This window comes from Silurus aristotelis (genome assembly GCF_946808225.1).
Source record: "Silurus aristotelis genome assembly, chromosome: 8".
NCBI lineage: Eukaryota > Metazoa > Chordata > Actinopteri > Siluriformes > Siluridae > Silurus > Silurus aristotelis.
The window spans coordinates 30,373,911-30,389,198 of NC_139581.1; the positions used below are offsets into that span (position 1 = coordinate 30,373,911).

Genomic DNA, 15,288 nt, shown 5'->3' on the forward strand with positions numbered 1-15,288 from the left:
GGAAAGCTCTTTTTTCCTTTCCTCCGCCCTCAGACGGATTCCAGTAGCCGTGAAAGTTCAAATCCGCCACGTCCTCGTTCGCCGAGTCGCTTTCCAAAGGCATATAAAGGACGATCTTTCCACCCCAAAGAGCACCGCAATTGCCTTGAACCCTGTTCAGCTGGCACGCCGGGTTCCTTCAGCGCACGGGCGTTCACGTTCCTGCAAAAAGGTTCCGGCTGAATCCGAAACTCGGTGCCTCCGAGGAAAATAGCGGTCATGCAGCACGAGCAGATTGTTTCGGGATTTCCGCATGTTCCGGTCTGTCATGGTTTAATGAAGGAATATAAAAGCCAGTGAGTTTTAATTGAAATTATTCAAATGATGCTCTCGATCGCCAATAAACAGCATCTGACACCGGTGCAAGGCGTCGGCTGCGTCGCATCAGCATTCCGATCCTGAACCAAGTTATCAAAGTGAAATGTACACGTGTGTTAAATTAAACGTCTCCGCTATTGTTGGAAGGCGATAAGACAAACCGTGGCGTTGCGTAATTTATTCACGACGGACACGTGACACACACACTCATTCATTCAACTGCTTTTATACAAATAACTCACCAGATGTTCTGTAATCCATTCCAGCTGTGGGATTCACTGTTAAATGATGTATGATCTTTTTCACTGTGGAAAAGGTCTGATATCAGATCCGGTCAGCGCTTATAGGACATTTCCTGTCTTTAAAAAAAGAACGAGAAGAATGATGTACAGAAGCATTAAAATCTCATGTGTTCACATATTGTATTGATTCTGGGTTTTTTTTGTTTGTTTTTTTGTGATGAGTTCATTTTTTCTTGTTTTCTCATTATCTCCTGACTTGATGGAATAATTTTCGCAACATCTGGTGATAATGAAACTTAGTTTTCCCGCAATTACGGCGTAATTAATATGTTTGTTAACATGTTCCTCTCGAGGTGATACATTTCTCACTGCGAGACAAATGATATCTATAAGAACCCAGATTGATAAACAGATTCACTGCATGGACAAAAGTATTTGGACACGTTTCTGTTATATGTGGCTCTTCGCTAATCTGTTAGCATGACAATGCTCCTGTGAACAAATCCAGCTCCATGAAGATATGCGTTACATGGGCTGGAAGATCTCCTTCTATAGAGCTATGAACACCTTTGTGATGAATTTGCTGACAGGCCTCCTCACCTCACCTACATCACTACCTGACTTTACTAACACCCTTGTGGTTGAATGAAATCTCACAAATTCTGGTGGAACATCTTCCCAGAAGAGCGGAGGTTGTAATAACAGCAAATGGGAACTAAATGTGCAATGGTTTGCTTAAGAATCACATAATCTTATGGTCAAGTTTCCACAAATGGATGGATGGATGGATGGGCATTAGACAGACAGACAGACAGACAGACAGATATATAGATAGATAGATAGATAGATAGATAGATAGATAGATAGATAGATACATTGTCCTAAAATATCCACTGGATAGAGATTACGTAGCTAATTTACTTGAGGAAATCGAGCAACCGAAGTAAATAATTCAATAAAACAAAAGCGTGTAGCCACAGGGAGCCTCTCAGACCATTAAGCTGTAAAGAATTCTGCTAAAAGGAATATCTGAAGGCTTTCTCCTGTGGCTGATGGGTTTCTATATGCACCGCCGTGTTCATCTAATCACATTAAATCAAATAAAAAGAGCACCAGGGAAATCGGACACTGCAGTATTTAACCTCGGTACGGAAGCGAACCGTTCCATCGGACGTCAAAAACATCGTCCTCCTCCACTGTAAGGAGATCATTTTAATTCACGACAAGCGTCACAAAGACATGAAGAAATCCTCAATCGCTGCTGCTTTCAAAGCTGTTTTTACACAGAGTTTTATTCTGGAGAATATTATTAAATATACAGATCACAATGAAACCAGGTCTGGATGAAGATTGGGAAACTGATCTATTTATTTATGCACCACAATATAAATATTACCTCCATTTTAAATATCATAGCAAAAGATTCTGAACACCCGACCAGTCAGCATTCAAATTCATCCTAAAGGTGTTTGATAGGTTTCGAGCTCAATAGCAGGAGATCTTCCACTCCAACACATGTAAAGCGTAAGTTCATGGAGATGGTTTGTGCACGGGGGCATGAACAGGTTTGGGTCTCGTAGTGAAGGGAAAATTCCATGCAGCATCCTTTTTGGAAAAGAACCACATCTGGCTGGGAAACTCAGGTGTCCCTCAGGTGTTATTGTCTATGAAGTCTTAGTCATTTAGAAGTTTTGGTTCTAAACCATTATTAAGAGGATTGTATATATTTTGAATGAAGAAAAGAGTTGACTCATAAATCAGTCACACAGCAGTGACTCAGCTGCCTATGAGATGTGAACTGCTTCCAATGAATCCAGGGTTGCCAGATTGATTTTTTTTTCCTGTTCAAATCTGTCCAATTAATTACCCACCATCCCAAACTATAACATGGCCAATTATACCCACCCGCCTGAGGCCTCATTTTTTTTTTTTTCCAGGATGTGATTAATGGTAGCTAAAAATATTGTTATTGTGCTGGAGATTTGACAGTCTGATAACTCTAAAAAGCGCACACAGCACCTGGCGAATACACAAAACACACAAAACACATTTAAACAAACATGGCGCACAGGATCGTCGTGACACGAATGTCGCAAAACATTTTCCTATTCGAGCAACAAAGCAGCAATTAGCTTACAGCAGCTCCAGTGTGTGTGTGTGTGTGTGTGTGTGTGTGTGTGTGTGTGTGTGTGTGTGTGTGTGTGTTTGTGAAATGACAGAGCGGTTCGATGAAACTGATGAATTTACCGCTAATGTGAGTGGTGTTTGCTGGCAGCGGCGTAAATAGCAGCGTTGTGGTCCATGTCCATTTCCACAGAGCTGATCTTTTGTCTATTTATTAAACATCGTTCATTAGCTGGATTGAAGCAAATGAAAGACTGAATACTTTTCTGAACAAAAGCGCCGAGCCGAGCTTGTGTGTAACGCGCGCAACCATTTACTTCACATATAAACCAGTTTTTAGCCACAATGATGCAAATTTTATCGATTAAATCCTCCTTTCCTGCTTTGACATAGTTAAATGAATCCATTAGTTTAAGCCATGAAGCCATGTGTGCATGTTCTAATTAATACCGTTTTAGTAAACATCTCAGTTTGCTAAAACTATGAGATTGCATGAGCTTTGATTAGAAACTGATTCCATTTGAAATGATTTCAGGCTGTAAACAGACGTGACGCTACCACCCCCATGCTTCACAAACTCATTATGTGCTTTTTGTACATCCCATTCCACAGTTAGTCTCCATTTAGTCCTGTTATAACACCCTTCTTATGCACTTATATTCCAGATGTTCCACTAGATTTTATGGAGGTTTGTAAGATTTCATTCATTCATTGACTTTCCAGCCTCATGTGGTTCTTCCCCAAACTTATGCACTTATTGTCAGGTATCCACAAACGTTTGGTCAAATAATTTATCTTATACATCACTGTGGGATAAATCATGTGTGGCATTAGCATGGCATTAGCATTTGTAGCTTTAATGCAGTGAATGATTTATCCGCTCACAGTTTGAGGTCATGATAAATCTGTCGAAACAGACTTTCCTTTTAGATGTTTTTTTTTTTTTCCCCCAAACTCCAAACAGAAGTGAGTGATTTCTTTTTTTTTTTTTTTACTTATTTATTTATTTATTTTTAGCTAAATGAGTCTGCAGATGGAGGGAGCAATTTGCCTAAGTGCAGTAAAGAATAAATCTCTCGTTCACAAGAACACAGAGAGGGTAAAAACAACATTAACTCTCAACATCCATTCTGCTGTAGCTCAAAAGCGATTTGATGAACTGCTCGTAAAAGGGGGGGGGGGGGGGGTTGGGGGGGGTTTAATGATTTATTATAACGCACGGGAGATCATGCGATTGAGGAAGTCGTGCACGTATTTGTTTTTATTTTTCAACTTCTCCGTTCTTTAGCACAATCCATTTTATTTGAATGTTTTTTTTTTTTAAATGGTCAAAAATAAAATACAGATTATGTGGAAAAAAAATATTTGGAAATATTTTTATTTTTCAATTTTTTTTCACATGATTCATTTACAAATTTTCTTTTATTTATTACCTTTGTTATAATTATAAATATTCATGTGTGCATTTAATTTGATCATTTTCCATATGATTTTTTTTTTTTTTTTTTTTATTTATAAAAAAATTTTCTTATACTTGTACATTTCCGTCTGCAATTTTATGGGTATTTTATTTACTTATTCACGTTTTCCTGTAGTTGCAGTGGCTAAACCATTTCATTCAATTTGACAACCAAAAAGGCTAAATGCCAGACATTTGTAATTTGGAAGTGAAATGATCGTGGGTGGAACTTGTTTCTGCTGTATCTCCTCCAGCTTTATCGATCCTTCCCTCTTCGATGTTGCTGCTCCTGTTCTCCAGTTTTCTCCCTGCTGGTACTTGCAGAAATGACAGTGATGACAGCAAGTCTATTGGGATTGAGAGCCGAGAAAGATTCTGACAGCTCGCTCTGTATAGAGGTCAGAAACAGGACATGGACACACATGCATGGACACACACACAAACATGGACACACACACACACACAGGGACTTGAAAGGTTCATGGTCATGTTTGTCAAACAGTCAGCTGGAGTGTGACGGTGCAGGAGGGCAAATGAGAGGCGATGGAATCGTACAGGCGCTGAATCACTGTGATTTGCCACCTGGACATCACAGATCTGTACTGAGCTCATTTACATATCAGAGATTAAACTAGTGAAGAAACAGAATAAATAATCAGATTAGTAGAAATTGTGTCAGTTCCAATGAAAGAGGCGTGGCTTCTTTCTAGAGACCAAACCTATATACAGGTATTGATATAAATAGGCCACACCTCCTTCTCTGAATCTGATAAACAGAGGCCACACCTCCTTCACTGGAACTGAACAAGAGGCCACACCTCCTTCACTGGAACTGAACAAGAGGCCACACATCCTTGACTGGAACTGACACAGAGGCCACACCTCCTTCACTGGAACTAAACAAGTGTCCACACCTCCTTCACTGGAACTGAACAAGAAGCCACACCTCCATCACTGGAACTGACACAGAGGCCACACCTCCCTGACTAAAGCTGTCATATGCAAGATGCCTACATCTTACATAACATATAAAATACAAATGTGTTTACATTCTAATGCACTTTTTTTTTTTTCATCACTTAACTACTGTTCATCAGTCTGATCTAAAGAGGATTGTATACAGCAGTCTGTTTCAGCTGCTGTAAAGGAAACTGCATTACCTTGTCCAATTCTGTCTCAGGCTAGCTTTACATCGGATTACCCTAACCTGTCCGATCTAAAGTGAACCGTATTGGCCAGTCTGATTTGTTCACACTTTATAGCTAACTCTATAGCCTAATCTAATCTCGGTCTAAATTAGACTGTATTAATCTATTTTTTACAGTAACAAAAAAAACATAATAACTGGTCTGATCTAGCCATACCTAGTCTCAGAATAAACAAAATTGTAATTATCTAGTCTGATCTAGTCTCAGTATAAAAAGAATTGCATTATCTGGTCTGATCCAATCTCAGAATTAAGGAAAATGTAGTATCTGCTCTCCTCTTGTCTCAATATAAAATTAATTGTATTATTCAGTCTGATAGAGTCTCAGTATAAAGGGGAGTGTATATCAGGTCTGATCTAAAAAGAATCAGCATCATCATTTCTAGACTAAAGGAGTCCATAATAACTGGTCTGATCGAGTATATAGAGAAGTGTATTATCCAGTCTGATCTAGTCTCAGTATAAAGAGAAGTGTATTATCCAGTCTGATCTAGTCTCAGTATAAAGAGAAGTGTATTATCCAGTCTGATCTAGTCTCAGTATAAAGAGAAGTGTATTATCCAGTCTGATCTAGTCTCAGTATAAAGAGAAGTGTATTATCCAGTCTGATCTAGTCTCAGTATAAAGAGAAGTGTATTATCCAGTCTGATCTAGTCTCAGTATAAAGAGAAGTGTATTATCCAGTCTGATCTAGTCTCAGTATAAAGAGAAGTGTATTATCCAGTCTGATCTAGTCTCAGTATTAAGAGAAGTGTATTATCCAGTCTGATCTGAAGAGAACTGTAAACCATCAGAATGTCTGTCATTCATAATCAGAACTGCTACGTATAAACTCTTAGCATCTTTTCGAGTCTGATCTCCCACCCACCTCACTTTGTAGTTTGTCAGCTCTCTTTTTGCAGCTTTGCTTTCACACATTATGGTGGCACCACAGGAAACCCACTGCAGCGAGAGCCAAGGACATGGGGACACACATACATAAACACAAACACAAATACTCTCTGGTATTAGCGGGAAGACAGAAATGGCTCAAGTGTTTAGGAAGCACATGGTGGCCTACTTCCATTCTATGCAGCACGATTGGATTCTCACCACCAACAGCTCACAGACAAACCTGAATAAAGCACGGACAAGCACATCTTTATGTTTCAGTAAACAGAGACGGACATCTGTAGTCTGTAACGACTTTCAGATGCTGGAGGAAAGAAAAGAAGTACTGCACTGGGAAGATCTCTAGAAAACACAGAACATAGAAGTCCACAGGGAGCTACATAAACAATCTCTCTGATTTGAAAGCTGTGGCAGTAAATGCACTGAAGAAGCCATATAATGGCTCGGCTTCCCCAAAGGAACTCTGGGACTGTCAGGAATTCAGTTGCAAATGTGCTGTATGCTAATCAGCTACTTCATTTTAAGGATAATTAAACTTTGTCTGCAGGAGAATCTTTTTTTGCTGCACTTAGCATTACCCTGTGGATTTTCCCACTTGGCAGTACTTGATATTCCGCATTCCTGAACAAAGATAAAAACATTGCTATGGAAGCTCTTATTGACCGACCATAACTGAGCCAAGAAACGTTCCTTATAGGTTCTATTCCTGCCTACGGCTGAAAAGGGGGTGGACAATGTCCGGTAAATTGGACGGAAACTTTCCGAAAACGTACCATGGGAATTTTTGGAAATATTCCAAGTTGGAAACTTATCAGATTTTTAAGGGGATCAATTAGAAATTTTTGGGGACATTTATATAAACTGTATGATATACAAACATACAGTGAATATACGTGTTTCCATGGAGACAGTGTGTGTGTGTGTGTGTGTGTGTGTGTGTGTGTGTGTGTGTGTGTGTGTGTGTGTGTGTGTGTGTTTCAAGTCAAACATGCATGTCATCTCTTGTGGTCTCACATGTCCACTATTCCAAAACATACTCTTTCTGTCTTCATAGGTTTTCCAATCAAACACATCACACGAGGTACGAACATGCAAAGTGATGGATGTAAAGAAGGAAATGGTTAAGGATAAGGAACTTCTAACTCCTGACCAAGTTCTGGTCCAGAAGCCATCTTGACAATCCCTCAGACTTTAAAGGAGGTGGTCCAACAAGCTTGACTCGAGCTAATAAAGTATCAAAGTCATCGAAGATGATGACGGGGATTTCCCAAAGTGGAAAAGCTGAAGCTAGTCTTGGTGTTCTTTAGATATTTCGTCTCTTTCTCTTTCTGCCTTGCACCCTCCCTCTCTCCCTCCCTCCTTCTCATTCTCTCTTAAATCTCACGCCTGGCTTGATAGTGATGAATTGAGCCTGCGGAGCTACTTAACAGGCTCGGTGGCAGCCAGGCTTCTCTGTAGAGAAATGAATAGTGGACATATATAACACAATCTTGCCCTGCCTCAGCCAATTCATTTAACAAATGAGCATTGTGTAGTAATGTAATCTGTAGGGAGATGTATAATTAGCAGAGCAGAAAAGAGAATAGAGAGCGAGCGATAGAACGGCGTCATGTGGCCATGATAAGAAATTAATACCTGAAATTGACTGAATTCAATCGATTGGTTGATTGATTAAGTGATTGATTGATATTAGAGTGGCTCCATCAACAATGTCTTGATCAACGTTCAAAATGTGTAAGAACTTCACAATAGAGAGGCTAAAGACGTGCTAAGTGATCTACGATGAACATTTTTATTATATGCAAAGGCACTACGAGTGAACCTTATCAGCAGAAGAGGAGAAAGGACGCTGATCATGCAGACCACCGAGAGCTGAAATAGGAAACCCAAGGTTTGAGTGTGTGTGTGTGTGTGCCAGTTTTTCTTTTTTTTTTTTTTTTTCATCCTGACACTACAGTGCAAGAGAGACCCCTACTAGCAATAGCCGAAACTGCACATAAACTCTGACCATATAGAGAGGAGAGGACGGAAAGAAGACCGCGACCCCAGATAACTCCGTTAATTTCTCCAGAATATTGGTATTTTCTTATAAAGCGAATTGGTCATTTGTTAAATCCTGTCTTACGTAAACCAAAAATGAGGTGGTGGTGAGGCTGCACACAAAAAAGAAAAAAACAGAAATAATGACTGCAGGCTACAATCAAGCGTATAAACAGGAATCAACCAAAACCTGATAATGTCATTAAAACCCTTTATGAAGTCAAGTCAAGTTTATTTGTATAGCGCTTTTCACAACAGACATTGTCTCAAAGCAGCTTTACAGAAATCAACAGTGAAGGTGAATTGTGTGCGTTTGTCCCTGATGAGCAAGCCGTGGCAACCCAAGGTGGCAAGGAAAAACTCCCTTAGATGTTATGAGGAAGAAACCTTGAGAGGAACCAGACTCAAAGGGGAACCCATCCTCATATGGGTGACATCAAGAGGATGATGAAAATGCAGGTAAATGTTGCAATGATGGTAGAATTAACACAGAAGGCCTTCAGAACCTAAACATTGCTTTGAATACTGGTTATGGTTTGAAAAATCTTTTGTTGACACTAAAAATGGAGCCCGGACCTGATCTGAACTTCTAATTAGGGCTTTAATGGCCGAAAAGCCTCGACATTGGGATTAGTGTCAGTTTGCTCATTAGCGCTTAAAACTCGGAGAAACAGAACCCTTCCGTGTTTCAGTGTTAATAATTGAATGGCTTGAAGATTGCATAACAAAGCACAAGTGATATAACACTGCTTAACAATGCTAATACTCTTTTTAAAAAGTTAACGATCGCCATCAGGGGTTATGATGAAACCCTGTGCTAACACTGTTTCTTGGTCTTCTGCATTACAATGCCCAAGCAGTGCACTAGGTAGGAATGTGGAATGAGACTGAACCACTCTCAGTGGAGTAATGATGTTCCAGTAAAAGTGAATCAAAAGTTGACAGCTTAAATTCCAAATCCCCAAAAACAAACAACTCCTATCACGAACAGAAAGTTGTACATTTATCCACATAAGTAAATGAAAATCATATGGAATTGCAGTTCTGGCTGTCTGGAACCTTTTCAACCAGCTCAGCGTAGAAAACCTGGCATTTCAACTCCAGCCAGATGTTTCAGACGAAGAACGCCAGAGATTCTAAACAAGCTGTCATGCGAAATCCATAACTGCCAAACTTCCAGCAATGCTTCTTTCAAAATTCATCCAAACCACAGTGTGAGTTCTGACCTGGACCAGTCCACCCAGATTTACTTCTGAAGCCAGCACACACTCACACACACACACACACACACACACACACACACGATGCTCGGACCTTCTGAAAACTCATTCATTTAAGACACTGCAGGTTCCCCTGGTAGAGATTATGAGATCCATGAGCATCCTCGTGTTCGAGGGTGAAAGCTCAAGTATTCTGCAGTGTTCACAGAAGTTGTCACACATGTTGCAGTAAACCTGCAGACTTTAAGGAGAAGATGTAGGGGCTTCAGAAATGGTTTGCAGCATGTGGCCTGACTTGGGCAGTCCATCTGTCTGTATCTCTGCCACCTCCTCCACCTTCACCATCTCCACCTCCTTCACTGCCACCACCTCCCACACAATATATTTGGGTATTCCATCATTTAAATGAGGCAATATGAAGATACATGAGATCTACTAATTAACCTACTAATCACCTCGGATTGTTATTGTTATTATTTTATTATTATTTTATTACTATTATTATTATCCAACCTGCGCCAATGTTTTTTTTCTCATCCCGATTTTCTCCACTCAACTCTTCTCCCCCGAACAGGAGTTGACACACTCTTTCTTTCTTTCTTTCTCTCTCTCTCTCACACACGATGAAAGCATCCCGCTTTTCTTCCTACCTTGAAATGCCAGGAGCGCGAAAAACGCCGGGATCCAAACTGCGGGTATCCAAATGCAACTCATCTCTGTACCGAACCGCAACCGAACGGAACCGAGTTAAAGGTTCTCCGAAAATGCGCCCAAATCTCTGCCCGATTTCCGCTCTTCCTCGCGTCGTCCTCCTCTTCTCTTCTCTTCTCTCTCTCTTTTCTCTCCTCTGTTCTCTCTCTCCTCTGTTCTCCCCGGTCTCTGACTGCGCTGCGCTGCGCTGTGCCCGACGCGGAGAAGAAAAAGTGCAAATGCGCTTCGGGATATGGGAGGGAGGAGGAGGATGAAGGGGGGAGGATGATGATGATGCGCGCTGCCGATGCTCGTGCACGGATGCGGTGATGGATAGTACGCGATGATGATGATGATGAAGATGATTATGTTTACGCGCAAACCGCAAATCCAGACATAGACGCCTAATAGATAATGATGATAATAACAATAATAATAATAATAATAATAATAATAATAATAATAATCCTTTTTAATAAACATAATAATAGCAAAGTGAGAAAATAAAAATCCAAAAAATAATAATGAATCCAATTTTTTTGTCTCTTAATAACAATGCAGTAAAATTCTTCTTCTCAGCTTGAGGTCTGAGGTCAGGGTCAACAGTGAGACTGTTCCCTCTGGAGCAGAACTGGATAAGTGCTGTGCTCCAGGGTACAACACGGCCAGCTTGAACCCTCTCAACCACCAGCGGTCCTCCGGCACTCGAGTCGGCCTGTACACAGATCAAACCTGTGACTTGAGTGTTTATTTATAGGCATTAGTAAAGGGTGAAGGGTAAAGGGGGGCTTTGTTTATTTCTCACAAAAGAAATCCTATACCAGAGATGTTAGAAAGCTGGGGTCAAAACGTAGGGTCAGATACGATACACCGCCCCTAAAGCACATAGGGTTAAGGGCCTTGCTCAAGGGCCCAAGAGTGGTAGTGTTGTGATATTAAGACTTAAACCCATGACCTTCCAGAGAGCCTTAAAGTCTGAGCTACTACTTTCCTAGTCAATAAATAAGTAAATATCTAGTAAGAAAAATATCATCATCGTTATCACAACTGGACAATAAGTTATGTACCAAATGCACCATCAAAAAAAGTGCCTGAGTTACTGCTTCTTACGCAGTGATTCCTGGGGCAAACTCTGTGACCCCAGTGAGATAAAATACTTACTGAAATTGAATGAATGAATATTGTGTGTGTGTGTGTGTGTGTGTGTGTGTGTGTGTGTGTGTGTGTGTGTGTGTGTGTGTGTGTGTGTCGTCTCTGATCAGTCTCTGACTCAGATCAGCCCTGCATCCGAATTCCAACCCTTAAAATAGACACTCATTATAATCCAAAATGAACATGTTTTGTAGGTCAAGGTCACTCGTACATTCTTTTATTAGAGAACACACAGTATATTCCGATGGAGTGAAAGTTTCGTTCCAATCCGTTTGAATAAATGTATGTAGTAGAAAGAAGTCTATTGCAGTAAAGGATGTACAGCAGCCCCCCCCCCCCCCCCCCCTCTCTCTCTCTCTCTCTCTCTCTCTCTCTCTCTCTCTCTCTCTCTCTCATTTTCATTATTCATACTCGTTACATCCGGAATCATTTATGTGACTGATCAGTTGTTCAGGATGCATCACGTCGTCGCTCATTCTCTTGTTCACAGGTTATGCAAGTTCACAGTTTGGAGAGCTCAAACATTATAAAGCCGTTATTGCTCATGATAAACCAATAACAGCAGTGTGAAATATCAGTCTTCCAGCAGCCAATTGCCAAAAGCCGACTTTACACGCGCTGATTAAGCTTTCAGACTCGCTGACTCTCAGGCCTTTTAATATTTGTATGTACTAATGAGTTCCTTTAGTTCACGAGGAAATGCACAACCTTCAGGCATTGCGTCAAAATTAGTTAGTGCTTAATGAATTGTCCAGACAGAACTTGATTTATTCTGCTAAATATTTTCCAAAGCCTGTTTAAGAAGCAAAACCGAAGAGCCGCCTGGAGCGCTTTAATGCCATCCCCTGGCAGTTCGGTTCACATCCAGAGAACTTGGATGTGCTTTCAAATCTTTCAAAGACACTTATTCTGATTGAGGGACAGAGTAAAGTGGATTTTTTTTGTTGCTTTCTAATAGACACTGAAGGATCTCCAAAGGCATAACCAGACATCGTTTGTTCTTCTTATTATTATCTTCTCGCTGTGGCGTGTCCTGAATCTTGTAGCGAATTAGATAAGAAGATAGTCATTTAAGTGTTAATTAATGTCTAGGGCAAGGACATGGTGCTCACAAATCCTGTTCAGCTTGGTGGCATTGATATTTCACTGGAGAACGTTTGTAGCTTTGGATTCAATAGCGTGCTCTTTCTGATTGGAAATGAGATTGTATCTGAGCTTTTTGATGGGATCTCTGGACTAATGATGATATTCCTTGGCATTCTGCAGATAGACTTCAGAGATATTCTAGTTTTATTAGATGGGGTTTTGAAGGCTAGTGCCCAGGCTTTGCATTACTTCAAGTTGTAACATCTGTAAGGTAAAGCTGGTGCTCGGACATCTGTTAGTGGAATTTCTGGAATTGGATTGGGGTTTTATAGACATTAAAGCCTGGGTCTTTGTGATGCGATCCAGCCGAGGTACTGTTACAACCCAGATGTTCCTCTGATCACACATAAATCCATGTTTTCTGAAGCATCAGATTCTCTGTCCTGAAGATATTTAAGTTTTACTGAACTTCTTCTTATTAAAAAGCTCTTGCACTAGAGACTTTTTCCATAAACGTCTCCTTTCAGAAACAAAATATTAACACACTAAACCTTATTCTTTTTTTTTATTTGAGGATCTCTGGTGTACCTGCTCTGCTCTGCTGTGTTCTTCTCTGCTCTGCACAGTTCCTTTGAATGAGCTGTTACTATAGAAACAGCTACCTGCTGCTGCTAGAAGTTAACAACCCAAAGTGCCTGGAACCTTCACTAATAACCTATTCACATGTTTTTATCTTTCCTTTGTCAGATCCACAATCTGATTTAATCTTTCTTTTACAGTTCCTCTGCCATCTACTTGTTTTTGGATGTGGATTCAACAGATGAAACCTGGATTCTCCTGGTCAGTCTATGGCTAAGATCATCAAATATCTACAGAAAGCATTTCTATTGTTCAGATGTTAGAGTGAACCCTAGTTTTAGATTCAGACATCATTAAAATACCATAAAATCCTGAGTTAAAGATTTGAAGTTGAAAGGAATTGTTTATTCATGTCTGTGTCTATATGAGGGTCTCTGAACAAAAAACAATACCTGACGACAACAACAACAACAGGTACTTATGTGCTTTTCAAACAGTTGAAACATTCTAGAATTTTCTTGATTGTGGATATTGGACATATTATAGAATCTGGCTGGAGATATTCAGAGTCTGATTGGGTATTGGAGACATTCTAGATCTTGATTGGGTATTAAAACATTCTAGAATGTAACTGACTACTGGAGACATTCTAGAACTCGGTTGGGTGTTGACGTTCTAGAAGTTAATTGGGTAGTGAATACATTCTAGAATATAATTGGGTGATTGAGACATTTTAGTCTGGTTGAGCACTGGAGACATTCTGGAGTCAAATTGCATAATGGAGACACTTTAGAATCTGGTTGGGTATTGAATACACTCTAGAGTGCAGTTAGGTATTGGGGACATTTTAGAGTCCGGTTAATTGTTGAATGCATTCTAGAATATAATTGGATAATTGAGACATTCAAAAATTTGACTTGGTATTAAAGACATTCAAGAGTCTAATTGGATTTTGGAGACATTCTAGAGTTTGAGTGGGACTATTCAAGGATTTCCAGAGTCTGGGATTGAAAGTCCCTTGTGTACTAATCTTTCTAGTATGCAGGTAGCCAGTGGTCCGAATGGTATTTAGAAGCACTCTGAGTGTTGGGAAATCTCTGGAGACTGACTATAAGGTATAACCTGCTACTCTTTTCACCAACTCCGCCTGCTATAACATCTGCTTTTTTTGCTGTACGATCAAGAAAATCTGCTGAACAGAGCAATCTCTACATCTGTACGCCAAAAATTACCTCTGTAATCAAATTCACGAGGCTCTAAAACATGTGCTCGATTTACATCTCGACAAAGTTGTGTCAAGGAACCCAGTGACTAACAGCTGCTGAAATCCTTCACTTGTAACTACATGTCGCTGAGATTTGGAGAAAAAGCAGCCGGTGACTAAGTCCTACTTTATAGAGATGTAGGTCTTTCCTTTCCTTAAGGGCATGGACCATGTAATTTGAGTTTAACACAAGATTTATTCTCTTTTGCTTGGGGTAAAGTTCTTTTTTACAAGGTCTCTGTGAAAAACGGTTACGCTTCACTCATAACAGCGGTTTATGGAAATAGACAACGGGCTCACATTATTATTATTATTATTATTATTATTATTTTCAATAATTATACTGATATATTGGATTTTTTTTCTGGAAGAGACTGCTGTAGTGTTGAATAATTTACAAGTTCATAATGGTGATTGATTTTATTTGAAAAATGATTTACAGACTTACCATCAGCTTCACACCAGAGTGATCAATGAAAATTCTCACACGTTCCTTAAAAACTGCAGAAAATTCGAAATGTTTAAGAGGCAGACCACATATTAAAGGATATCACAAATCTGCTGGTGTTTAATTTCTTTTAACAGCAAGAAGAAATGCTGATGGCACGACCATTTATGGCTGATATAACAAGGAACTAGCCTGTTTTGTGGATGTTTTTTTGTCCGTCCATAACTGTAAAAATCATGGTGGTATTTTATACTGCTTTATTTTTATGTAGGATACAGTATATCGACAAAAATATTGGGACACCTGACTTTTCCCACTAGATGTGTTTCTTCTCCAAACTGTTACCACAAAGTTGGAAGCAAACAGTTGAAATTTCCATTCACTTCAACGTTGAGACCCGAACCTGTTCCAGCATGGCAATGCCTCTGTGCACAAAGCCAGCTTCATGAAGATCTGCTTAACATGGGTTGGAAGATCTCCTACTATAGAGCTCCAACCCAACTGTCCTCCATCAGTACCTGACTTTACT

General features: G+C 39.9%; 1 protein-coding gene across 1 annotated transcript in view; it reads right to left on the reverse strand.

Annotated features, from left to right (window-relative positions):
• lsamp (limbic system associated membrane protein) overlaps positions 1 to 10,468 on the reverse strand; it is a 530,554-nt gene extending 520,086 nt beyond the window's left edge. Inside the window, exon 1 of the mRNA XM_083549134.1 lies at positions 10,191 to 10,468. Coding sequence (XP_083405260.1) covers positions 10,191 to 10,254 — 64 coding nt within the window. The 5' untranslated portion in view covers positions 10,255 to 10,468. The remainder of the gene's footprint in view (positions 1 to 10,190) is intronic.
• Positions 10,469 to 15,288: the final 4,820 nt, after the last annotated feature.